This window comes from Lampetra planeri, chromosome 16 (assembly GCF_965212315.1).
Source record: "Lampetra planeri chromosome 16, kcLamPlan1.2.h2, whole genome shotgun sequence".
In the NCBI taxonomy this organism is placed as follows: Eukaryota; Metazoa; Chordata; class Hyperoartia; order Petromyzontiformes; family Petromyzontidae; genus Lampetra; species Lampetra planeri.
The window spans coordinates 7,189,464-7,216,209 of NC_136122.1; the positions used below are offsets into that span (position 1 = coordinate 7,189,464).

The following is a 26,746-nucleotide window of genomic DNA, read 5'->3' on the forward strand; positions in this document are numbered from 1 at the left end:
CTAAATTCTGATATCCATATTTTTTCCACAAACTATGGGGGTTCTGCACTATTCCCCACACTCCCTGCGCAGATAAATGTTTGCCGCATGGCAGTAAAAATCGTATTTTTTATTCTCAGGGCTGAAATCTAGCCAATTGAGGAATGTAAAATGGTGAGCCTATTGTATGGCCACTGATGGCTGGAGACCAACTTCACACACTTGAGAACACGGATTAGAACCTCGGATTTGACCTGCAAAGTTTATAATTGATAGATTTTGTTGAGTTTAATAATCCAGCCAAGTATCATCACGCGTTTGTATTCACCCTGTGCATGCCGTCAAATTCTATGTCATCATTCATTGAGGGGGTGGGGGGGATCTTAAGTTTCGAGCAAGCAAAAGATTTGATCCAGTTCAGACTTTTGTTGCACAGCTATAAATTTGCCTCCGCAGAGAAACCGATTAGGTTTTTATTTCAGTTTTATGACTCGGGCAAAGAAGATCCCTTGTGTGAATCGATGCTTAAAAGCAATAGAATCACAGTGTAACAAGCTCACTTAATGCGATCACAGGAGTGCGGTGTTATTTTTGAGATGTGAAACTGAACTGACCGTCATAGCACAAACAATTATTCTGTTAACCGAAGCCAAAAAAACTATTTAAAAAATAATGAGCATTAACTAAAGAAATAAAAATTTCCAACACGTTCCGGTAATAGATATCCGTACAATTTGTCCTCGGTTTCTGTGCATGGCAAAGTGCTCTTGCCTATAGCGCCAGAAAAAAACAGGGTCGTTTGCTTAATGGACCATATACTCCTCTTCTTGGTTCTTTCGGTAAAGTCACGTAGAAGGGAAATAATAAAAATAAAACAAAATAAAATACAATTTTCACGACGTTTCGGCCACAACGCAAGCAGCCGTCCTCAGGTGAAGACAGCGTCTGTCTTTCCGACAGACCTGTTCTTCACCTGAGGACAGGTCTGTCTTTCCGACAGACCTGTTCTTCACCTGAGGACGGCTGCTTGCGTTGTGGCCGAAACGTCGTGAGAATTGTATTTTATTATGTTTTTTTTTATTATTTCCCTTCTACGTGACTTTACCGAAAGAACCAAGAAGATGAATCCCTGCAGTCACAAAAGCTTTAAATCGAAATGGGACCATATACTGCTGATGAAACTGAGAAAGGTTGCAACCGGTCCAGGGTTTGCATTGCCCAAGTCCAAAAGACAGAATAATTTACGGACTTAAAACATGTATTTTGGAATTAAACGCATATTTCAATTACCACAATGTTAATTTGGGAGCTTTCGTGACTGCAGGAATTATTCTTTGGTTCTTTTCGGTTAAGTCACGTCTAAAAATAAAATAATAAATCAAAATAAAACAACACATTACGACGTTTCGATTGCAACACAAGCAATCATCATCAGGCATAAAAGAAATAGCAACAAAAATCTAACTAGAAAACTATAGACCGACATACAAGCAGACAGACATCACAACGGCACACATAGAGAGGAGTATACAGGCACACGAAAATTAAATAACCTAGTAAAATATTGAAATGTGATGTAATACAACACAGAGAGTCGGTTAACACACAATTAACGCATGGCCTGGTTGACTACGTGTTTCAAAATTTGCTAAGTTAGAATTTTAAGTGTGAGCAACAAATATCTAACTAGAAAACTATAGACAGACATACAAGCAGACAGACATCACAACGGCACACAGAGAGAGGACACAAATCGGCTGTGTGAGCAACAAAAATCTAACTAGAAAACTATAGACAGACATACAAGCAGACAGACATCACAACGGCACACAGAGAGAGGACACAAATCGGCACAAAGAGATGGTCGTTTCTGTGACGGTCCCTTAAATATAGAGAGGAGGGGGAGGGGACGGGGGGAGGGAGAGGGCGGGGAGATCAATGGGTGCACGCCAACGTACTCCTATTGTAAGTGAGATGATAGACGCGGCACGGGAGGCAAACCTGAAAATTAGGACAAACGCGGCACGGGAGGCAAGCCTGAAAATTAGGAGACAAGCACACGAAAATTAAATAACCTAGTAAATTATCGAAATGTGATGTAATACAACACAGAAAGTCGGTTAACACACAATTAACGCATAGCCTGGTTTATTACATGTTTAAAAATTTGCTAAGTTAGAATTTTAAGTGTGAAATTTCAAGGAGAGGACACAGGAAGAGATAACAAATAGCCAGAAAGAAAAAAGGATAAGTTTAAAACTTCCCCGTAGAAGTGGTTCAATCTTAATTTGGGAGCTTTCGTGACTGCAGGAATTATTCTACGGGGAAGTTTTAAACTTATCAAATTTGAAACATGTAATAAACCAGGCTATGCGTTAATTGTGTGTTAACCGACTTTCTGTGTTGTATTACATCACATTTCGATAATTTACTAGGTTATTTAATTTTCGTGTGCTTGTCTCCTAATTTTCAGGCTTGCCTCCCGTGCCGCGTTTGTCCTAATTTTCAGGTTTGCCTCCCGTGCCGCGTCTATCATCTCACTTACAATAGGAGTACGTTGGCGTGCACCCATTGATCTCCCCGCCCTCTCCCTCCCCCCGTCCCCTCCCCCTCCTCTCTATATTTAAGGGACCGTCACAGAAACGACCATCTCTTTGTGCCGATTTGTGTCCTCTCTCTGTGTGCCGTTGTGATGTCTGTCTGCTTGTATGTCTGTCTATAGTTTTCTAGTTAGATTTTTGTTGCTCACACAGCCGATTTGTGTCCTCTCTCTGTGTGCCGTTGTGATGTCTGTCTGCTTGTATGTCTGTCTATAGTTTTCTAGTTAGATATTTGTTGCTCACACTTAAAATTCTAACTTAGCAAATTTTGAAACACGTAGTCAACCAGGCCATGCGTTAATTGTGTGTTAACCGACTCTCTGTGTTGTATTACATCACATTTCAATATTTTACTAGGTTATTTAATTTTCGTGTGCCTGTATACTCCTCTCTATGTGTGCCGTTGTGATGTCTGTCTGCTTGTATGTCGGTCTATAGTTTTCTAGTTAGATTTTTGTTGCTATTTCTTTTATGCCTGATGATGATTGCTTGTGTTGCAATCGAAACGTCGTAATGTGTTGTTTTATTTTGATTTATTATTTTATTTTTAGACGTGACTTAACCGAAAAGAACCAAAGAATACCACAATGTTACTTATGATTTGAAGAACAAATAAAGTTTTCAAAATGTGTTTTTGGGTTGTACGATGTCTGATGTTTTACTCCACGTGCTGGGAACTTCTTCAGGAACCAAGCAGTGGTAAAAGTTACGTTTTTGGTATTTTTATCTATTTATATTCAAATGCCACCATCCCCAGGCACTGCCCACTCTGTATGTAACATACACCGACTGGTGTGATGATGTACGGTCAAACAACCCCCGTGATCGATACATGAGAGACCTTCATCCCGCAGCGGATCCACAACGGCATGTAAATTCTTCTGCTCATCAATTATTAATGTGCACATTTAGTGTGGCCAAAGTGAATGTTAACAAGCTTAGATCAATTGCCTCACTCCAGCAAGTCAACACTACAAATCAGCCGATTGACTTTCAGGCATACAAAATAAATTATCCCGCAACGTATGTTTGTCGAACTTCTTTCACACCTTACGTAGAGCCAACCGTGCTTATCGGATGTGCGGGAAATGCCATGTGTTAAGTGAAAACCAGATAGCACATTTGAATGACTTGACACCAGGCTGTGCTCAACAAAGCATTGCATTCTGGACTAAGCGTAGCCCTGCGCGGAACGCGGGGTGTCCAAGTCTGCACAATCGAATGTTAAAGCTGCCCTTTGTGTATCGGCCGTTATCTCCACCTCCTGCGGTGTTTGCTAGGAGTGAAAGAGTTCTTGCTGTTATCGTACAATTCCACTGTGCCTCACGCGGCTATCTGCGCGGGTGACCTTACTTGAAATGCTGACACGCCGGCTACTGGGTGAGCCTGTGCAGTTGTTCCCCCCTTTCGAGGGGAGGAAATAATAAATGAATACCCCCAACCCCCAGGCCGGGCACGCGCCAACCCTGCCACGATTTTGCCCAGTGCCGCTTTAAGGTCGCCCGGCTGCAAGATTGTGAAAGACATAACAATCGTGGGTCCATCCGCACAGAAGACGCTGATCGCGGTGAGATTACGCGAGGCGACTGGCGCTAGAGGTGCAGTGCCGAGTTTAAATAGAAAAGTGCAACGTCATTATCGTCTTTATTTTAGCGGGCTTTTCGAAGAATGTTTACAAGCCCAAACGCCATGTTTTTCTTGCGTGTATAAAATGTAATTATTACAGCCCCGTGTGTCAACATTTGTGTGCGGTCCATTCTCAAAGAATGATATTTGTGTTTTTAAGGGTTTAAAAAAAAATGCTTCAAGGAGTCCAATGTTTGAAACTAAGTGAAAGATAATTTCAAGGATTATAGCGCTTGTGAAATTTATTTGTCGGAAAATGTTGAACGAAGTGAAATTATTTGCAGGTATAAAGCCATTTCATAGATATTCTTGGTTCTTTCGGTAAAGTCACGTAGAAGGGAAATAATAAAATAATAAAAATAAAACAATCAAATTCTCACGATGTTTTAATTATTATTATTGTATTATTTCCCTTCTACGTGACTTTACCGAAAGAACCAAGAATATGAATCCCTGCAGTCACGAAAGCTTTAACCCATTTCATATACATATGTGAAAAAGGTCCTGAAAGTGGCACACAATTCCTAACGTAAGCTTCTTCATTAAATTCTATTCAACTCGTGATATAATGTGTGGTATAGTTTAGACTGATCGAATTTAAAACCAAACCTTCTGTAGAGGGATGGTGGGAAGACGCTCCTAGAGATGTAGTGTGGAGGAATTTGGATTTTATTTACGTAACTTTAAGCTCTCCCAAGGACGCGCCCCATAACTTCCAAGAAAAATTGTCAAATAAAAATGAACTAGGATTAAAAGCTGGAATGCTCATCCGGCCAAGACAGCAAACAACATTTTGGAAAAACACCTATCAGCATCATCATCGGTGTTGTCATTATCCACGCCATTACCACCATGCTCCCTGCGATCTCGGTCACGATTTATCATCGAGATAGCAACAATAATAATATAATTGCTTCCATACCCTAAGTACACTTTGTCACTTGCACAAAGTGGCCGGTTATGCAGATACCCATCAACATGTACCATGAGCTATCCACTGCTGAATGAAAGCCTCCCCCCTAAGCCCCCATCATTTCCTCGTGGCCTTGCTACATAACAATCCATGTCTCTCTTGCAAGAGACGATTTCAATGTTCCATCGATGCAGTGAACGTGCTAAGTGTAAATTTCGAATTAAAGCTTTCGTGACTGCAGGGATTCTCGACAGACCTGTTCTACACCTGAGGACGGCTGCTTGCGTTGTGGCCGAAACGTCGTGGGAATTATTTTATTGTGTTTTATTTTTATTATTTTATTATTTCCATTCTACGTGACTTTACCGAAAGAACCAAGAAGATGTGCCAAGTGTGTTTTGAGCAGCGACTCTGTCGTTAGTTTTGGACGACCAGCTATCGACCCTTCGAGTGACGTGTCCTACCCAAGCCCACTTACTTTTCTTAACAGTCTGAATGGATGTCTTTTAATGTATTTGATCGACGTGTCGCATCCTTCTGTCTCTCTGTGTAATTCCACACAATCATCTCTCAAGCGTCTTCCCAAACTGTTCAGCTTTTGATCCATTTCATTTGTCAGTGTCTCCGTTGCTGATTCACATATGCTAGCAGGCCATATGCACTGATAAACAAAATCCAGCTGTGTTTAATTTTCTTGTTGGATGAAGCTAGGCGTTAGAGACATGAGATCACAAACGGGCTTGAGAGGACTTAATAAGATGATGATAATAAAATAGGATAACCCTCACCATGCGAGTGGTCGTAAATGTAGACATTTTGTAAAATGTGTGAATAATACATCGCTATATATGGTTTTGTTCAGCAATTAAACTGACCCGATAGAAGCATAGCATGTCAATACAGAGAAGTGTACTGGGTTGAGCAATACATTATGCAACGACTTTGAACAAAATATTAAAAGGGAAGAATCGACGGCGTGGTGGTTAGCGTGCACTGCGCTATTAATCCGACCACCGTGGTTCAATTCCGAACCTCCACTAACTCCAGTGGCGAGTGACACTTTAATCTATTCTGGCTGCTTCCTCCTCTTCAGAAACTTGCACGAGCCAGCATGGTGAAGAAGATATCACGGAGATGTTGTTCATGTTATACTTCCCCCGCACCTCCGATTAGCAGGGCTTGCTACATACGGTGCAGAAGAAGTTCAACATACATACATACAGGCCTTCTTCCTGTATAGTAATTATTATAATTATGGTTTACAAAACTGTTTGTTTTTTCCCATATCAAAGACAAAGCACCCCATATAGCCTCAACAGACTGTAAGGGCAAGTTCGGTGAGCAAGAACCTATTAAGGCCAGCAAAGGTGGTAAGACCATCACTATACTTGGCCACGTTTGTCTCCCCAGTGTTGCTATTCACACATCATACCCGGTTAAGGTTGAGTTGACCTCGGATAAGCTCGGCACAGGTTTACATAATGCTTGCCCCTAATGTACTGCATTTCTCCTAAGTGAACCGAGGTCACCGGGGTTACAGCGCAGTGCTCGGCATAAGCACCCGTATACGGTTGCATATTTAATCAACATTATTTATAAAATTATGTAAATAAAAGGCTTTGTTATGACTGCTCACATGGTATTAGTAAATTGATACTTATATAATCTTCCTAAGCACTCCTCAAGTCCATTCGTTATTTATTTCCTCTAAATCCTGGCCCTTACATATAAACTTCTACACGCATAAAACACATGCAATAAAGATCCCTTAAATCATCCTATACATAGCCCCTTATATAGTCCTATAGAAAGTCGGAAAAAGTGTTGTTAGCGAACACATTAAGGCCTACACATCCCATGACGGGTAGTATGGATGGCACCACCACCTCTGTCAATCTACTATTGGATGAAGGCTTCCCCACATGTCGATTTTACCATATTCCACCACATGTGGTTGCAAAGGGGGGAGGAGGATGGGTGGCAGAGGACAAATTTTTTATAAGACTCGCTTGTGAACTCAGCCATGGCAGGCAGTTGAACTCGGCACACCGGGTTTTGTCGCACATTTCACCAAACACTGCGCCACCGTTCCCCATAGACACAGACCACGAAGTGGAGATGTTTGTCTGTCTCGTCACTGGTGGGCACCTCTCAGGAATGCTAAACACAGACACGGCGCTGTCTGCGAGCGGGCTGTTTGTGAATGCGCAGGAGTGAACGCCCGCGATTAATGAAGTGGAGCGGCGCCCACAGCCCACGCCAGATGCCGCTCACAAGCGCAGCCCTCTGGCGGGCAAGGTGGTCATGTGACTCGCACTCTCATAGACCGTGGCCGCCCCACCGCCCCCCACCACCCAACAACAAACCCTTTAACCATTCGATAGCTCAAACGCACGAACAGTGCAAGACTAGAATACCGGTCAGAGCTAACATCGATGGTGGATGATATCAGAACTTGTCCTGTCCCCTGGCACCCCCCCCCATCACCTCCTTTATCTCCCCGCACTGAGTAGCCTGGTCAAACAAGCTCCGTGACCTACACGGCGTGGGAAGGTCTTCCATCCAGCAGCGGATTGAAAGCGGTTGTGGTTCCAGCCACACAACCCCTCGTGAGTGCCGTGAAAGAAATAAATTATCGTCAGTCTGCATGTCTATGGGGGGGGGTTCATAGTTTCCCTTTCAGTGTGTTGTGTGTGTTGTGGTAAATGGGTAAAGCCAGGATTTAGATAAAAATGAAAACACAATGGACTTGAGAGCACGTAGTAAGATGCATCGCAATACTGGAGATCGTACGAGGTACAGTTTGTAGTCGTAGAAATCTCAAGTCAACACGTAACATTAACGTCGATCAGTGAAAAGCACAGAGGGAGTAATTTTTTTTTACGAATTATATACCTTCAGATATAAAAGTACTAAAAATGTGTCTCTCTCTGTGTGTGTCTGTGCACAATTCCGCTCTTTTAGACATGCCCGGATACTGACGAATGTGGTCTGTCGGAAGACAAGAAGACAATGCTATTGGCTGGGCTATTTGAGGATTAAAAAGATTTGCATGAGAATGCATGGCGGAATCCAACTTTAAAGATCAAAAGAAAGCCCTGTGCATTTTCATTAACAACTCGGTTTCCATTACAGCTGACTTTTTCCAAATCCTGAGATGGCTATCTTGCCAATATAGTCTAAAGCACTGATTCCCCTATTTCAATTGAGTTTAGGTTGCTCAGTCTTTATTCGTTATGGGCTTGCAATCCTCCTAGCAGAAGCCTTTGGGCGCAATTTCAACATTAAAATATCAGCCCTGTGCGTATTCTGAGTAAACAGAAACATTAAACCAAGCAATTTCTGATTACACTGTTTTAAAAAGGCAGTAAAAGTGCAGGCCTGTAATTGCTTGCTCACATCGCTGCTGGCGGCAGGGCCTCGACAAGACGGAGCTCATGAGAGCCCACCCCCGCTCGAGAGGGAATTTGTCCCTATCCTTGCATGTTTGCCAAACACATCGGAAGAGGTGGGTAGAACCTTCACTTTACCCCACTGGCACGCCATCTGCCAATTGACTGTGGTAAGGCCATTTCTACTGCTGGGTGGACAGAGGGAGGGGTGTGGGGGGGGAGCATTACAAAAAACTTGCACCACCAGGAGATTGAACAGGCAACCTCTGCATTGCAAGTCCAGTTTGTTAAACCGTTAACACCGCGGCGGTGGCAGCAGAGCTGACAATGACAAAGCCGATGAATGTGCACCAGCGTAAACAAGCAAAAGGGAATGGAATGAGCACTTACAGAACACGCAGCTTTTCCAAGCCCAGGAAGGTCCCAGCTGCCAGGTGGGAGAGGTCATTTCCAGCCAGGTGCCTGCATTGCAGAGAGCATAGACACAGCGGAGTTGTTCAAGAATGCAGACGTTTTGTTAGAACAGCTCGGTTCAATTAAGCAAGGCCTTTTTGTCCTCGTGTTGGTTCGAGCAAACGTCCCCACGCGTTGAGAAGACAGCACAGAAAACACACTCTCCTCGCTCGGCACTTCCCTAGCCAACATGCCATTGAAGCTACCGCAGCAAATGTTAGTCTGTGCTGGTGGGGTGTTTTTTTTTTACAGGAGTTTATTTTGCCTTTTCCTTTATGAAAACCGTTAAGAGCATTCCTGAAAATGAGGGATTTTTTTTACTTTCAAATACAGTGATTACAGCTTCACACCACAATCCGATTTTAAACTCCTACAAAGGAGTCAACGTTCACGCGTACACCAACACAATCGGTTGCTGCGTTTTGAACGAAGCAATGGACTCAATGTTAACATATTCGACGGGCGTCTTGAGATTGGCGAGAGACGCTCAAAGGCTTTGAAATAAAACGTAGCTTTCTCTAGAACGTTTCCATATTTTATGTTTAAAATAAAAATATTCACACTCATCAATAGCACTGTGGCTTTAAATTGAAAAAAGAAATGGGCAACGTTGTGGGTAATCGTCCTTCTTCATCGCACGTAAGTCATTATACGAGTAAACATAACCTCCTGTACCAAACCGTATGAATACAAGTTCAGTGTGGCACTGGGCGATTGTTTGGTCATGTGCAGTGGGCCGTCGTCGGATTTATTGCAATGTGACCAGGAAAGCAAAACGCACACAACAATGATGAGCTGATCTCACTTGAAACGGAGAGGCTGAAACCAAAAGTTCACACGTCTGGATGTCACATTTTTCTTTTCCAACAATAACCGGAAGGTAATATTAAACCCAAGTGAATTGGGTGGGCTTAGTTACATTTTACAAGCCACTGTATTATATAGCATCTATATATTATACATCATTATTTTAGCACAAACAAGAGCCATGATGATATCACAAAGTGAATTCAGCCCGACGCCGTCTGAAAGAGGTGCGATGGACTACACAATTGCTGCTTAAGTCCAAACACAGTTGAACACCATGAAAAGCAGCATCGGTGTAAGGATGCAGATTCATTGATTAAAATAAATTCTAGGACTCGAGACACAAGTATCGAACAATGCGTTCAAGAACCATTCGTTATACCTCATAAGAATTGGGTCTACATGACACCATGCTGCTAAACTCCCGGCAGAAAAGGTAAACCAAACGTTTTGAATTATGACGATTGATCTAATCGCGAGTGGGGAGAGCGTTCGGGTGAATCATCAAAGGTCGAATAAACAGACACTTTGTCATGGTCTCAAACAAAACTGCCCAACGAAATTTGTCCCACACTAACATCAACTCTACCGCTGCCTGTGTGGTGGCGAGTTCCCGAGTGTGTGTGTGGTAAATACAGCTGGAGTCGGGTGGGGCTGCGGTATCGGGGTTAGCGCACTGCGATATGAACCCGGCAAGTTCGGTCCCGAGCCCACGGCTACCATCTGTGGTGAATGTTATCCGAACCGGTCCTGGGTTTCCCCCTCACCAACCCACACAGAGCAGTGTGAGGATTCATTAAAAAAAAACCCGCTTAGTAATATGGTATAGGGAAGGCCGTCATCCAACAGTGGATTGGCAAAGGAGTGTGAATTATAGTAACATAATTTAAAAATATTTGAAAAGCATAAAATGTTACGGTTTACTTCAGGTACATTCTGTATTTGAAACTCAATTGTTCACTCACTGTTCCTGATGACGAATGCTTGTGTTGCGATCGAAACGTCGTAGGTTTTTGTGATATTATTTGAACCTATCAATGTGACTTTACCCAAAGAATATGTTTACTCTGCAAGTGGAAAACTGTAAAACAGCAACTTTGAGGACAAACGGTTGTATCCCAGAGATATTGAACAATCATGCGTGTGCAGGTCAACATGGCGGTGCCTGGAGGAGGCAGCACAGCAAGTACGTGCCACATTTGAGTGTTACCCCCCCCCCCCACCTAAATCGGCCGTGGGTTTTCTCCGGGCACTCCTGTTTCCTCCCACTCATAAACATCGCTCGAAACGGATTTGTCCAAACATCCATGGCAGAGAAAAGAACAGAAGCTCGGCGGAGCCGTTCCCAGTTAAACGCAACAATCACCATTGCAACTAATTATACACCGGCCAGCTTATTCCATTAAAATTAACCAGGCAAAGCCCAAATTCAATTAGAGAGACTGCGATGGCTGGGCAGGCAGGCCGGGTGGGTGGGATGTATATGTGCAAGTCGGTTGGCTGCATCGGCTCGGGTGGGGGGGGGGAAGCTATAGGAAAACAAGAGGGAAGGGTCAGCCAATCTTCTGTGACTGAAAATATTTGCCAATTTCCAAAAAGCAAATTGCTTCCTGATTAATTGCACTGCACCGCCTGCCCTGCGAGCCCCGCGTTCATATCCTGAGTAAACAGGATGCCTGGAAGCTGGAGCTCCTGCAATCACGCTGGGCTCCGGCTAACATGCAGCCGCACGTCGCCCCTGGCAAGGGGAAAGGAATTTGCGCTGGCCATTTCAGGGCAGCGTGTTTGTAGACAGCTCCGAAAGCAAGTAGGAGGCTCCCGGTAGGTCAACATAAAGCAACACAATGGATGGGGGATGGCTTTGCAGGATGTTAATCAGATATCTCTCATTGCAAAGTCTACTCCAAGGAAACCGAACGTGTCGTTTGGCTGGTGGAAGAACGGGAGAAAAATACAAGTTGGACGAAATGGATGAAGAGCAGAGGGGGAAGAGCTTACCAAGCCCATGTGATAAATCAGTTTTCGCACTGAATGGGCTGTGAAGGCACTTGACAGGGAATAGATATGGACCTCCTTTGAAGTAATCTCGCAAAAAAAAAAATTCCTTAAAAGTATTCCAGATCATTCCATCTCCGTCAGCTCATTACAGATTATAAACCACAGGAGGCCAGCAAGGAGGCCTGATTAACTTCCAATAGTTGTCCGTATTTTACGACTCTCTGTCATGACCACTTCCAGACAACTACATTGTTATTTATTTCTACGTATATAATTTTAACAAGGCCCTGCCTTAAGAGTGTTGGTCTATACTGATTTATTGTCCTTCTGGTTTTCCTACTAATCTGACCATGAGAGTCTTCAAGTCTGGTACCCTGGAGCTAAGTAAACAACCAAATGGAATGTCTATCTAAATGCATTTCAATAGCAGACCGGAGACACAGAAGAATCCTAAAGAAATATTTACAATCCCCAAGATTATTGCTAATAGGCAACAGCAGTGAGTGCCTTTGAAGAGAGGTTATTGCAAGTCCTATTAAAATGCTTCCTCGCAATATTCCTGGACATTTACGAGTGATCGCTGAATTGTAGCCAGGTCGCATATTGAAAAATATATATTTAAGCCAATTGTAAATCTACTGCTGGATGAAGGCCTCCTCATACTTTTTGGTCAAGTTTCTGTTATTCATGCATGAAGTTCCATAGGTTTTGTGACCATACTCTTTGGTTTTTTCGGTAAAGTCACGTAAGTAAAAAAATAAAATAAAAAGTAAATTTATTTTATTTTCTTCTTAAAAAATAAATTTATTTTCTTCTTTTTTTACCTACGTGACTTTACCGAAAAAAAACAAAGAGTATGGACCCTTGCAGTCACGAAAATTTCAAATCTAGAATTTGTGACCAAACCTTCACCCCACCCAGTCAATGTGGGTTGGTGAACAGAGCTACTCTCCACATACGCGAGCCGTTGCTGGAAATTAAACTCGGGTTTGTCAGGCTCATAGCACTGCGCACAAACCACTTTTGCCATCGCCCAAAGTTGATCAGAATCAGAATATTAATTCATACTGGAGAAATCCGATGAGCCATGAAGCTCTTTTTCATAGATCATGCAAAGCAGCCAGCAACACACAGAGCTAGGGCAGAGGACAAGTAGGCGAGTGTGACAGCGAGTCAGGTTACACACGGTTTAAAAGCCAGAGGAAAGATGGGAGTTCCAAAGCCACGGAAAGAGGAGACAAAATGCTCCAACCCTTAATTTCGATTTAAAGCTTTCGTGACTGCAGGGATTCATCTTCGTGGTTCTTTCGGTAAAGTCACGTAGAAGGGAAATAATAAAAGAATAAAAATAAAACATAATAAAATAACATTCTCACGACGTTTCGGCCACAACGCAAGCAGCCGTCCTCAGGTGAAGACCAGGTCTGTCGGGGAGACAGCATCTGAATGTGGCCGAAACCTCGTGAGAATTATTTTATTATGTTTTATTTTTATTATTTTATTATTTCCCTTCTACGTGACTTTACCGAAAGAACCAAGAAGATGCTCCAACCCTGCTGCAGAGGCAGGCAGCTGCGCACGCGTCTCGATGCCTCCGCTTGGCTCCGCGAGCCCTCCCGCTAGGTCAGCTCTGCGACCCTTAACAGGCGCCCCGCACAGCCGCCGAGAGACGGTGCTCTCGGCAGAACATGTCACCGACAGTCGTCATCAATTACACGAGGCTCGCTGCGCCCACGCCCAGCGGAGACGGGCGGGCATCCGGCCGCACCTCCGCACCTCCGCTCAGCCGCGGGCGCCGGGAGCCGGGACCGCCCGGGGCGGCGCGCAACACGAGCCGCGCGCCAGCTCGCGTTCCGCACCCGCGCGGGGCGGGGGCACACACGCCGCGCGCCATCTGCGGAGGAGGGCAGCAGCGGTGGCCGCCCTCATAAGACGACGGACTACTGGACATCCTTAGAAAAAAAGAGCTTTATAGCTCATCGGATTCCTCCAGTGGCAATAAATATTCTGATTATGACTTTGCCGTCTCACTGGCCTACTTTGCATGGCTTTAATCAATGTGCCGTAATGTTGTCCTACCTCGTCGGTAATTCATCTCCTGGTTAAACCAATTCGTTGATGGAAATTCCACTTTGCTATTGGAGGAGTGAATCTATCTTTAGAAAACCCACGGCTGACTTAGACATGAAGTAGTACTTATTTTAACAACCCCGGGAGTGATGATTCGCCGAGTCAACCCCTAAATAAAATGTGAACTCATCGACCTACTCGCTACTAAAGAGCCACATGCCTGGTTAATAACAGTCATAATAATCATTAGTATTTTGTGAATCCACCGTAGGAGACCTGCAGATACTGTTGGTGAGGGGGTTGTTTGACCATACTTCACTGTGCTGGTCGGTATGTGTTAGCGAAGGGAGAGGCCACGACCAGTTCAGATATTACTTGCCACTTAAGTTAACCGTGGCCAGGAATGAAACTTAGGTCACAGGGTTCAGAGGCACAGTGTGTTAACCACTGTGCCACCCCTCCACCCCTCTCAATACACATAATGAGATGGAATTATCAGTTCCATCCAAATTGTGGTTTCGCATTAAGTGCTCAAAAAACTTGGCCTTGGCAAACATTGGAGAAAAAACAAATTCAAGTGATGGGTGTTTTGTGGTGCAATTTGTGACCAAGAGCAGACCATTAACACCCTACATAGAACATCAGTCAGCCTCCCAAACTTTAACCAGAGTTTCGAACACATTTACTCAATGTACCTTGATTATTTTAGCAGCGAAGAACAAATATAATTGCTCGGCGAGGCAAACTTCCGCAAACACACATTTCCTTCTTGCAAACATTAGGGCCTGAGGTTTTGTTTTTTGTTAAATTCCCATCAGCTGACTGTACTCCAATTATACTTTATTTTTCGTCCATATCACACTGCAGCCAGAGGCGATATTTGGACCCCGGTAAGTGGATGGGTTTAAAAGCATAACAACGCCTTTAACTTTTTAGTTTACTCCTCCGTGGTGCCTCGCTTTCTGTCCGCATGGCAGCAGCGGAACCAGACATCCTCCCATCCAATGCTGCGAGAATTGGCGCTTTTCAAATGACGGTGAGGCCCAGATGACGATTGACTCCGACGGCCAAACTAACACGATTAACAAAAATGCGCGCTTGCGCAATTAAAGGCGAAACCGTGGAAGGCAGCAGGGCGGGTCTACGTTTGGTTGCATGAACGGTGTGATTATATGCGCAAAGAGGTAATTATATTCCGTGATGGTATATTATTACGCAATTATATGCATAAAAAGGATTAACCATGCGATTATATGCAAAAAGAGGCAGGCTCGGATACCTGCAGTTCCACGCACTGTACTTTACATTTAAACACCGCGTTAAATGTTCTTGGTTGCTGTTGAGCCAACAAACACCTGGACTAGCATACGTGTGTAGTGGCATAGAATCGGTCACTCAGCAGCACAGCGCTTGTTGCTGGCAGTGAAGGGGATCTGCAGCTACAGCAGCCCTGACTGGCAGCAGGCCACGTGATAGACCAGAGAGAGGGATGTAGGGGAAAGGTCACGGAAGGGGCAGGTCGAGAACCCGTTGGTAGGTTCCAGCAGGGGGGCGTGGCCGGGGCGGAGCCAGGCAACGCTGACAGTATAAGAGGGGCCCCGGGAGGGGAGCTCGGGGCTGTCGTTTCGGTCGTGCTGCTGGAGTCTTCGTCACTGCCTTCACCGCCTTCACCATCACGGCGTCGCCAGTCAGGCAGTCTGCCAGCTGTCCTGACTAGGCACCGTAGTTGCTAAGTGTTACTGTCAGGCCGTGTTAATAAGCAGAGTGCCTCCTACTCTTAAGTGTCTCTGAGTCAGTCACTACACATACACACACCATGCGCAGTAGAGTATTGCTGCAAGAAGGTGATTTTCATTTGAAAAATTATCCAAAGCCACGTATTTACAAATAATTATCGTATGATAATAAGCGGTGGTGACGCACCCCAAAGACAACAGTTTTACAGCTTGTTGTGTACAATCTAAATATATATTTGCTTTTACAACCATTCAGGTGCTCATATCTACTGGTGGCCCTGAGCCAACAGTGGAAATTCCACATTACTATGGTGGGAACCAACCTCTACATAAGATTTTGCACACAGGAGCTCTCATTTTTATTAATCTGGGGCGCCGCGGTGGTAAGATAACTCCCTGGCCTGTTACGCACGAGATCGTGGGTTCAATCTCGACCTTGACGCCTGTATATTTGGAGTTTGCATGTCTATCTCCCCCTGGTAACATGGATTTTTCTTCGGGTCCTCCAGTTTTTCCCTCCACACATATAGAGAAACATGCGTTTTAGAGTATTTGGCTGCTATAAATGTCCATATGATAAGCCAATTTGTTGAGCTGTCATCTTTGGCCAGGTTGCTTCTCAAAAAGAGCTTTTTAGCTTAGTGGGCCTTACTTTGTCAAATAAAAATTGTATAGTTTTTTTAGTTTAACCAAGGAGGGATGATGGGCTGAACCGACCCTTATAGCTGGTAGTCGAACTCGCAAACCTGAATCTCACGAGCCTAACGGCAGCCAGCGATAAAACACGACCGCGATTGTAACCCGGCGCGATTCCATTTGCACACGGGGGTGGTAATTACACACGATTACGAGCGAGTGTGTACAACGTTGAAATGTTAACAGCGGGGCGACACGCGGCACCGAATGCCAGCTGCGCACAAAACAAGTGTGTCATGTACTTCTGGCGTTGTGCCTCAATAGGGTGCATCGCCCAGTGCGCGGTACAGTGTAATGTAACTCAATCACACTTACAGTTCCTCCAGTAACTTCAGCTGCTGAAAGGCACCAGCGGGGATGTCGGTCAGATTGTTCATGCTGAGATCTCTGTTTGAGAAGACACAATTAAAAAAAAGTGACAAGGGTTAGGACGGTGTTTTTTTGGTCCGCAAGGTAAAAAGTGTCAGTCATGATCAACGCCGACATCACGGTTTAAACATCCGTTATTATTGCTAGCACCATGATGTTCACCATTGCACGTTTAGAGAGCGAAACAACGGTATTAACGATATGAAACAATTGTAATAATTTCCAGCCCTTTGTCAATCCAATGGTCATGGAGGATGTTAGACCGTACTTGACCATGCTTATCAGTGCAGCCAGGTAAATAATGCAATAACCGGTAATATTTCAATTACCAGAATATTTCTAGTTCCAAAAAAACAATATAATATGTAGATTAACGTATACTGAATATCATTGAATGTTGGAATTTTTTTTCTCCCAAATGTATTTAAGGCTCATGCACCACCATAACATCACATGCATCTTCATATCGCATTCATTGGACAACGCATGCATTCGTGCATTAACAAACCCATAAACCCAACATTGGGAGAGAGGTCACATCATTTCTTGTTTTATCCATAGCACTATACACAATTCAAACAACTGCATCCAAAAACATGTCCACATGCTAACCACACAATGGACTGAACAAACTCCCCCCCCCCCATCCTCAACGTCCGTAAATGGAACCTGCTGCACACATGAGATATTTGCCCGTGCGGACAGAACCATTGTATATCTCACGCACTCAAGACGCCGTGCTCACCGCACGTCACTCATCGCTGCTCAAAGTGGTCGCTCGCTCGCCGCCACCGCCTTTGAGACGACTCGGGGTTAAAACGAGCGCCCTTGGCGAGCCCCTGGGAGCCCTGGGAGCCCACGCTGATGTAATGTTTGGTCAAGACGCGGTATGGGATGATGCTTTGTGTATTCACACATCACCACCTGCACATTTCCCGACCAGGTATTCTCACAGCTGGCGCATTCACACATCGCAGGTGCGCAGGAAGCTCTGCGTCTCTCAATTACCGTCCTTTTATTTTAACCTTTGTAACAGCTCATAACACGAGTAGCTCTACCACTTTGAGAGATGTGAACGGTGGTTGTTTTCTAGGTACTGGCCCCAGCAACGTGAATGTGGAATGTCCACCACTGGCTCAAGACCACCAGTGAAGAGGAGTGCACGCCCTACGCTATTTCAAGCGGTGAGATACACCGACTTTACACTTGAGTTTACAAATGTGTGCGTGTCAGTTTTGGTCAACGCTACGTGAACATGGGCTGGGATTCCCCTAGGTCAACTCAGCCAGTGCAGCACGCTCAACAACAACACTGGGGAGACAAAGGCAGTCAGTTGTGAGTGGTCCCGACCAGGATATTAGTGCTCACTCACATCAATTGCCTGGACACTGTGAGGCTAAACCAGAGTTTGTTTTTGTTCCAGCAAGCTTGCATGTATCTACTGATTATATTGAAGAATGTTTGTCTTGGCGAAAGGACGGCTCTATCGTATTTATTAAACCCATATCTTTCCTGCAACCAAAATCACTCCGAATGGGCCCACTGAGCCTGGCTAGCACTTGGATGGGAGACTGCCTGGGGGAGAGCAGGGTATTGTAGGCAAGGGCTATGGCTAACATGTGACCGGCAGACCACAGCAGTGTCATGGATTCCTGAATGTATCCGTGCGGAGGCTTGAGCGGTATCTCGACGCACACGTGGCTATTCTAAGCGTTCCGGTTGCTTAAATTAACGGCACTGGCCGAACATCTCAATGCAGGACCCTCCTGAAAAAGTGTTTTAGGACTCGGCGAGGCGTTTGTCCATAAAACAATTCATTGTATTATTATACCTTTGGGTTTTTTTTTTAAGCGTTGCTCACACATTTAAAATATTCCTGTTTTCCAGCGTGCTGCATGTGTGCGAGCATCGTCATGATAATGCATTTGTCATTGTTGGCCAGAGTCCCTTTGCTTGCTCATTCGGTAATCAGTCAGCGATGCAGCCGAGCTGCAACACTGTACAGACTAGGACATGCGGTGAGAATGAAAAAAGGAGACGGAAAGAATTGGAAGAAAAAAAACGTTTGAAATAAATAAGATAAAAAAAGTTCTGACTATATCTCCTTACAGTTTAAGTGCAGATCAAAGAAGCATGAATTGGTATCGCACTGTGCATGAAGTTATGTACAGACGACTGTTCATCTGTCAACGCCACACCTGCTCCTGCATTCGGCTCAAAGCAACACAGGCTAAGACTTAAGGGCGCGCGCATTTTTTTTTGTGTCCAGGACCTCCCAGCGCTGTGGCGGCAGTTAGCCGAGTTCATCCCTTTCTGACTGTCAAAATCAACGACGCTTCCCTCTGCGGTAATATCCACGCACCCACGCGTGCACGCACCCACGCATGCACGCACGATTATGTCTGCTGGTCTGCGGTTGGCATGGCGGTTGGTATATTTATTCTACAACGTCTGACAGGTACACGTTTCACTCCCCGATTTTGCTCAGTGGCAGCAAATGAGTTTGCCTCTCTCCCTGACCTGGGTCTCACTTGGGCAGACCTGGGACTCATACTTGCACACTACTTGGAATGACTTGGAAAAACCTCCCCAATTTCTTTGCACAGTATCGTCCAAAAAAAACAACAATACTTTCTTTCTATGGACGGAAACAAGATGCCCATAGAAAGCAGGGCAGCAAATAGATAACACACAATTTGCACATTATAGATTGTTATTCCAGCGAATGGAATTTAAGCAAATTAATTAAGTGAGCATATTAAATCACGAGAGCTGGCAGGAGGGGGGGTGGGCTTCAGTTCCACAAGAGGTTTCAAGTTTTTGCTCAAAGTGCTCGGAACTTCATTCCCTGTAAAGACGGTCGCTGCGTTGCACGCTTTCTGATGCGCTTCTGCAGCCGTCTGGAACGCTCTTCCGTCTGACGTTAGGAAGCCACTGGCGCTATGCACTTTTAAATCTATATTGAAAACTCATTTCGTTACTACTGCTTTTGGTGTTTCATTTGTTGCCCTTACCACCCAACTTCAATTAGCACAGTTGGCTACACACAGTGTGAAAGGAGTTCAACATACATACTTAAGAACCTCCCAAGCAAGTGAAAAGAAACATCTGGACATCCATGCCTAAACAACAACAACAACCATAAACAACCAGAACACACAATGGAGATATATATATAATTCGCTTCACGAGTACTATTTTACCTGCCCGATGGAGAGGACACTAGACTCCCATATAACAGGCTGGCCAAATGGGCGAAAGCTTGAACTCCCCCTGTAATGATGTGCTTAATCCCGTATTGACAAATACCGGGGCCCGGGCACACGAACACCCCCCATCCCCCCACCCCAGTAGCCCGAGCAGTGAAAAGAGATCTTGGGTTGTAGCCGGCAGGCAGACTTGCTGGTGTTGTGAGCCCCCCCCCATCACCGATTGACAGGCAGGACAGGGCGACGGACAGACACACACACAGGGCCCTTTGTTGTGCTTGCGGGCCAGAGGGAGAGAGAGAGATGGGAGAGGGGGTTGAGAGAGGGAGGTGTGCGTGTGTGTGAGAGTGTGTGCGTGTGTGTGAGAGTGTGTGCGCGAGTGTGTGCGTGTGTGTGCGTGTGTGTGAGAGTGTGTGCACGAGGGGGAGAGAAGGGGGGCTTGCGATTGAAGGGATTGGAGTGAGGAGGAGGGGGGGGACCTGTTTTGCTGGAGCCAGGGTTTGTGGGTCGAGGAGGAAGCAGGCGGTGGTGGGGGGTAGGGGCGATGGGAAGGGACAGCTTATTCTTTTCAGGGAGCGGCAGCCTACAGTGAATTAGCGTGGAGTCAGGTTTCAGCGACTGGCACTAAAAAAAAACTCCGTGTCGGACGGGACTGCGGAGCGCAAAAGAAAGTTGAAACAAAATGGGCATTTATTTCACCTCATTTATTTCACGTGTGCATGCACGCAAGTGTAGATACTTGTAATGGAAACATTGTGGGGGACGTAAAACATTATTGCATTAGTCCGGGGTTGAGATTTAAAAGATTTTGCGCGCAATTTAATCCAGTCAAAACAAAGCAAAAAATCCATGCATCTATTTAGCTGCTTATAAAGAAGGTATGAATGACACATGCGGTGATTAAATTATATTATGCGTCAAACAACCGAATGCCGTTCCTAGATAGCAAATTATCAATATATTTACATATAGGAATATGGAATTGACATAATTGTCTCAGAGGTACCAATCGCCATGGGCATTACCCCAATGTTCTTTTTAAAATAGTTAACGTGTAAAGGAGTTGTGATACATCCATCCGGTGAATCTATTAATTCATAACTTCCACAGCTTATACAAATTATGTGCAAGTTTTATGCTAGGATTACATAATATTTCAAGGCACAAACACTCTACAAAACGGCAACAGCAAAAAATTAGACAAGAATCAAATATCGGTCTCTTGACTCAAATCACAGGCCCCCAAATTGTAAATATTTTCTTTTCAATTACCAATTAAATTTGTGTACCTCTTATTTAAAATCGATTAAGCAATGCATAGTTTTATACCACGTAGGGTATGTAGTTAGTAGGCAAGCAAGCAGATAATTTGGTAGAATTATTCCACGATCGATCAATATTAGATAGCAATCGCTGTCAAAGAGCCAATAAAATCCTGCGCGGGACTTAATTGATTCGCCGGCGAAGACCCCTGGGAAAATGCGCTTTTGACTGTAAAGCAAGCCACGGCAAGCACAGCAACGAACCGGCTCATGAGCGGAGATGCAGCTCAAGCCTGCCTTGAGCAGTGGGAATCTGCAAGGCAACAGCAGCCCGTGGCATCTTCACAAAATTATCTCGAAATCCACAAGCTGTTGCAATGCCTCGCAGTGTGGCCAGGCCAACTCTCCTCCACAGCCAGAACTGTTCTTTACCTGCTGTTGTTCGTTGCTCATTGTGTACACGTAGTCCTTTTGTGAATCCATTGCTGCTGGATGAGGGCCTCTCCATGCCGTGCGAGTCATGGCAGTGGTTTGAGCATATTTTGCCATGCTAAATCATCAATTATTAATGTATGCAAATATTGTATCACAATTAGAATCTTTATTTAGGCTGGAGAAATTCGATGAGTTATGAAGCTCTTTCACACAGATGTTATATCATATTGCTTCTTCACCAAATCAAGGTGACTAGCGTGGTGACTTGTGGTCAAACAACCTCCATGAATGACCTGGTAAGAGGAGTTCATCCAGCAGCAGTAGACAGAGAGAGGCTGTCATTATGATTATATACCCTTTGGTGTGCACGTGTGTGTTGACTGCGTGCTCAACTGCAGTTAAACCGAAAAACTGTATGGGCAGGCTTATGGAGCATAGCCATAGCCTTGCTCATACGGCGAGTGATTATATCTAAGTCCAAGTTGTTAAGAACCCAATCAACGATTACAGCCCCTGCAAGGGTTTTGAAAAACCATATGCGATTGCAGGGTTTCAGATTTGCCCTGTGGCACAAAATTCAGTGGCACTGTGATTAGAGCGCTGTATGTACTCACGGCAGGATATGTATAAGTTCAAATCCTGGGTTGAGGCGGGGGGGGGAGTCGCGGCCAGAGATCCACTTTGAATACCACACTTTGCGAGGAGCCAAGAGTGTTCACATCCTATGGGGAACTGGCCACCACCATAGGAATGTGGAATTTATTCCACCAACTCAGGGTCTAGCAGTGCAGATGAGCATGCACGCTTGTTCGAAGCACAAGAAGATATTTTTTTTGACGATTGTTAACGTAAAAGCAAATTTTATAAACCCGTAAGCAAAATTGTCTTAAGTATGATGGCCCACCCAGTTATGACTCAATGGTATATTTGTATTTTAAGATCATTTTGGCTTGGCACCAACAAGGCGGCATGAGACTTACAACAATGGCTAAGGGCCACAAACAAGAGATGTTTAAAGGTTAAAGTTTATTTTATTTGTGATACAGATAATGGTCGCGTTTCGCCAGTTGCCCAGCTATATTACAAGGGACGTCCGTGGGTGGTGCGTGAGCACAGCAGCAGCAACAACATCGACATTGCAGAGAACGAGTGCAGGGTCCTTAAGGAATATTGCACAAGTCACAAACGAGGTATTTAATGGCCACGACTGAAACGCACGCGAATCTAAAAACAACTGTGTAAATGTAATACAGTAGGATGGGTGCCGACCCATTGCTCACTGGAGCAGGAAAACAAGGATTTAGTTTTTTTTTCCTTTCGGACAAAATCAATCCAATTTTAAAATCAGAAAGTTTCCCTGAACAGCGGTGTATGAAGATAACAAAAAATAAGGTGGAGTATACATTTGGGAAACTATATTGGGTGATGAAATGAAACGTAGCATTGTGCTTGGCGAATAACTTTTTCAACCATAGCACAATGTAAAATAAATATTTGTTTGATGCTATTCACCAACATAGGTTGTGTTAAGTGAACACACAACAAACGCACACAGGCTAGCAGAGCCTAGGTGTGTGTATCATGACGTCTGTAGATGGGGAGCGGTAGTGTCGCGGTTAGCGCTACGAACCCGGCGACCTGGGTTCGATTCTAGCTCACGGCCAACACCAGTGACGATTATCTGAATCGGTCCTGGGCCTGCCCTAGGTCGACTCAGCCTCAAATGAATACCTGGTGCGCTGTGTAAACATCGCCACTGGGGAGAACAAAGGGCGTGATGCTGGCCACCCACCCCCTCGTGTACCGTTCCGGCCTTAATAGGTGCTCGCTAACAGCACTTGACCCAACTGTCTATTGAAGGCTATACAGCGGGTCTTTGTCTTTGGTGGTATCTGTCGACTCATGCAATATAACACGGATCCTAAAAATAAAAGAATATGGAACAAAAAGCTGAAAAAGTGCAAAGAGGCACGCACTGCTGCATGCTTGAAATTACTCCAAGAGACAGATGAGAGGAACACACGGATGAGGAAACAAATGCAAATTAGTGACATCTTATTGACTTGAAATGCAGTCAGTGGGCTAGGGCAGGACGCATCATCACTGACAGGGATGATGGCCGATGGGTGAAGTTTGTGACAGCATGGCAGCCAAAGGAGAGAATGTGCCCAAAAGTACGACAATCGAGGAGAGGGCAGATAATGTGCAAGATTGAACTGGATTGTTTCATCACAAGCGTGAGGGATAATTATGATAATGATGGCGTGGGGAGGCTTTGCATCCACCAGTGGATAGACACGGTATGATGGTGACGATGAAGTGAATGACAAAATGATTGATAAAACAGGTGGGATCAGAATGATAACCCCCAGCTGTTTTGAATGGCACACTCTCAATAAAGTGTCAGCTATATTCTTGCCACACATCTTCCCCCGCCCCACTTCAAACTGCCATCCACTCAAGCGTCAGTCACATTTGCACCTTTTGCCGCAGGATTCCAGGCCACTGACAGAACCCCCCCCCCCGACCCTTAATTCGATTCTGGCACCACCTTTGCCACCAACCAATCAGCTCGAGCCGACCAAAGAAAATATGCGAAGCGAGTAGCAGGCAAATTATTGATGGCAGGGCATGCACGCGCACTGTAAATGATTCACACGCACGCTGGCAGGCATTTCGTGGCATTAAGTCCCTCAAGCCCTTTATCAAGACCAGTTCTGCTTCGGCCGATACGGTACGTGCTCCGCCGTCGCCACACAGGCGCTTTTGCACAGAGGAGAATAATACACCCCGATGCGAATATAGAAAATCTTGGGTGTGGTGACGGTGGTGACAGCTCTTGCCACTGCTGGTGAGGTGGGTCCCAGAGAGTCCCTCTTGATGATATTTGGGCCAGACATCTTGAAAGAGCTCGGAGTACCTGCCCACACTTTACCCCACAATACGCACCAATGTATACTGCTGGATGTAACAAGAGAGACGGGGGGGGGGATTTAAGAAACTGAGACCTGAACCAGCGGCTGTGATTGCAAGTCCAGTGCGCTCACAATCACACACCACGCGTGGCAGCACCCTGCGGTGGCGATGGTGGTGGTTCATGCCAGTAATCTGTCAAACTGGGGGTGGGAGGGGGAGTCAGTGGATCATGTGCAGATTATGTACGCAAGACACATGCCTGCAGGGCTAGAAGGCGTCCTATATAAAACAGATCAAACGTGTACAGCTTGACCCTTTATCAATCCACTCCTCAGAATATTTGTTGAGACTGGAGGAATCAGATGAGCTAAAAAACTTGTTTTCACAGATGCGAACTCCTGAATTAGGGCCTCCCCATGCAATGCAAGTCGTTGGGCTGATTTGACCATACTTCACTCTCCTGGTCAGTGCAGATTGTTCTGCAATGTTCCCTGTTGACAAAAGCATCACAAACAGCCTACGACACCCTGTTGTATGCATAACGGTCACCTTACGAGGATATCCACACTATCCTAACCCTGCTTAGCTCCTGAGATGTAATGAGATCGGTCACAGTTTGGGTGATTTGGCCAATGCACAATAATACACTTGGTTTAACAATAGCAAACCTTTCAGATTTACATCTCAAGAACGTGAAATTTACAAAATCAACACGACATGATTTATAAAACTGCTACTTTGAGACATGAGCTAATTCACCAGTCGGATATTGCGACATAACTGATACCAATCGGTTGCCGTTATATAAAGCAGCACAGCAAGCAGGCTGCTGACATGTCTGTAGATTTTGAGTGTTTAGTTCCCCACCCACCTCTCCCCACAAGACCCCCCCCCATAGCCCTAACAACAGACTGTAGGGGCAAGCGCTGTTAGCGAGCACCTGTGAAGGCCGGCACGGAACACGAGGGGGTGGGTGCCCAGCACCACGCCCGGCCGCCTTTTCATCTCCACAGTGGCGATGTTTACTACACACCGCACCAGGTACTCATTTGAGGCTGAATCGACCTAGTGGAGGCCCAGGATCGGTTCAGATAATCGTCACTGGTGTTGGCCGTAAACGGGAATCGAACTCGGGTCGCCGGGTTCGTAGCGCAGCGAGCGAACCGCTACATTGGCGCTCCCCACACACACACATACCCACATACAGAAAATAAACATTATGGAAATAAACACATCAATCAGAAAATACTTCCAAGCCTCAGTTTAGAATGTCCTGAATAAATAACGAATGATTATTATTATTTCAAATATTCACTTGTCAGCATAAAAAAAGAATTAGGTGCTTGCAGCAAGCTGCAAAGGATATATCGTAGTCAAACTTAGAATGGGAGTTAAGAAAGCAAGCCTGGCAAACAGATTATGAATGAATGAATCAGTGAATGAGCGCGAGGGGTTTTGCCAGGACCAGCAGAAATTTGAGCTCCCTACAGTCAGGGGTGTATTGGTCCGGGCTATTGACCTTCAGCCACCCAGGACTCTTATGAAAGCTAAGCTGACATCAGTCATGGTACAGTTTCACCGACACTATCCTGTATCCTGGATAATTACTTATGCACACACTAGGGCTGAGGGCAATCGGTGGTGCAGAGGTTCGTGTACCTGTTATCAGCGCCTGGACGAGCAAAATCTAAAATGGTCATGGTACCCGCCTCCAACTCCCACCACGCTCCCCCTGGTACCCTCCTCCTCCACTTCTCCGACAAACATAACGAGTGGTGAAATATGGGCAAAAAACAATATTTCCAGTCAGATGCATCTAAAATTTTAAAAAATGTCACGGCTAAATACTGTGAGGGAGCACTACGAACCCAGTGATCCGAGTTCAATCACCGGCCACAGGTTAATTCCCGAGTGATATCTGAACCGGTCCTGGGCACATACAGTACCGCCACCAACATGCACCGACCAGTGTGGTGAAGTATGGTCAAACAGCCCCCGTGATCGATACATGAACGACCTTCATCCGGCAGTGGATCCACAACGGGATGTAAATTATTCTGCTCATCAAATATTAATGTGCACATTAAGTGTGGCAAAACTGCATGTGAACCAGCTTAGATTTAATGCCTCACCCCAGCAAGTTAACACAACAAATCAGCCGATTGCTTTTAAGCACGTAAAACGAATTATCCCGCAATGTACGTATGTGTGTATGTTGAACGTCTTTCGCACCATACGTACCGTGCTTATCGGAGGCGCGGGGAAAGGACAAACTACATTACAAA

At 45.1% G+C, this 26,746-nt stretch overlaps 1 protein-coding gene across 2 annotated transcripts in view; it reads right to left on the reverse strand.

The window, feature by feature from the left end:
• The window catches only part of LOC144722977 (leucine-rich repeat-containing G-protein coupled receptor 5-like), a 96,605-nt gene that overhangs the window by 36,353 nt on the left and 33,506 nt on the right, over positions 1 to 26,746 (reverse strand). For both annotated transcript variants that reach the window (XM_078601447.1, XM_078601448.1), the window contains 2 exons: positions 16,586 to 16,657; positions 8,901 to 8,972 (listed from right to left, as the gene is read on the reverse strand). In XM_078601447.1, the coding sequence (XP_078457573.1) occupies positions 8,901 to 8,972; positions 16,586 to 16,657 (144 nt within the window). The remainder of the gene's footprint in view (positions 1 to 8,900; positions 8,973 to 16,585; positions 16,658 to 26,746) is intronic.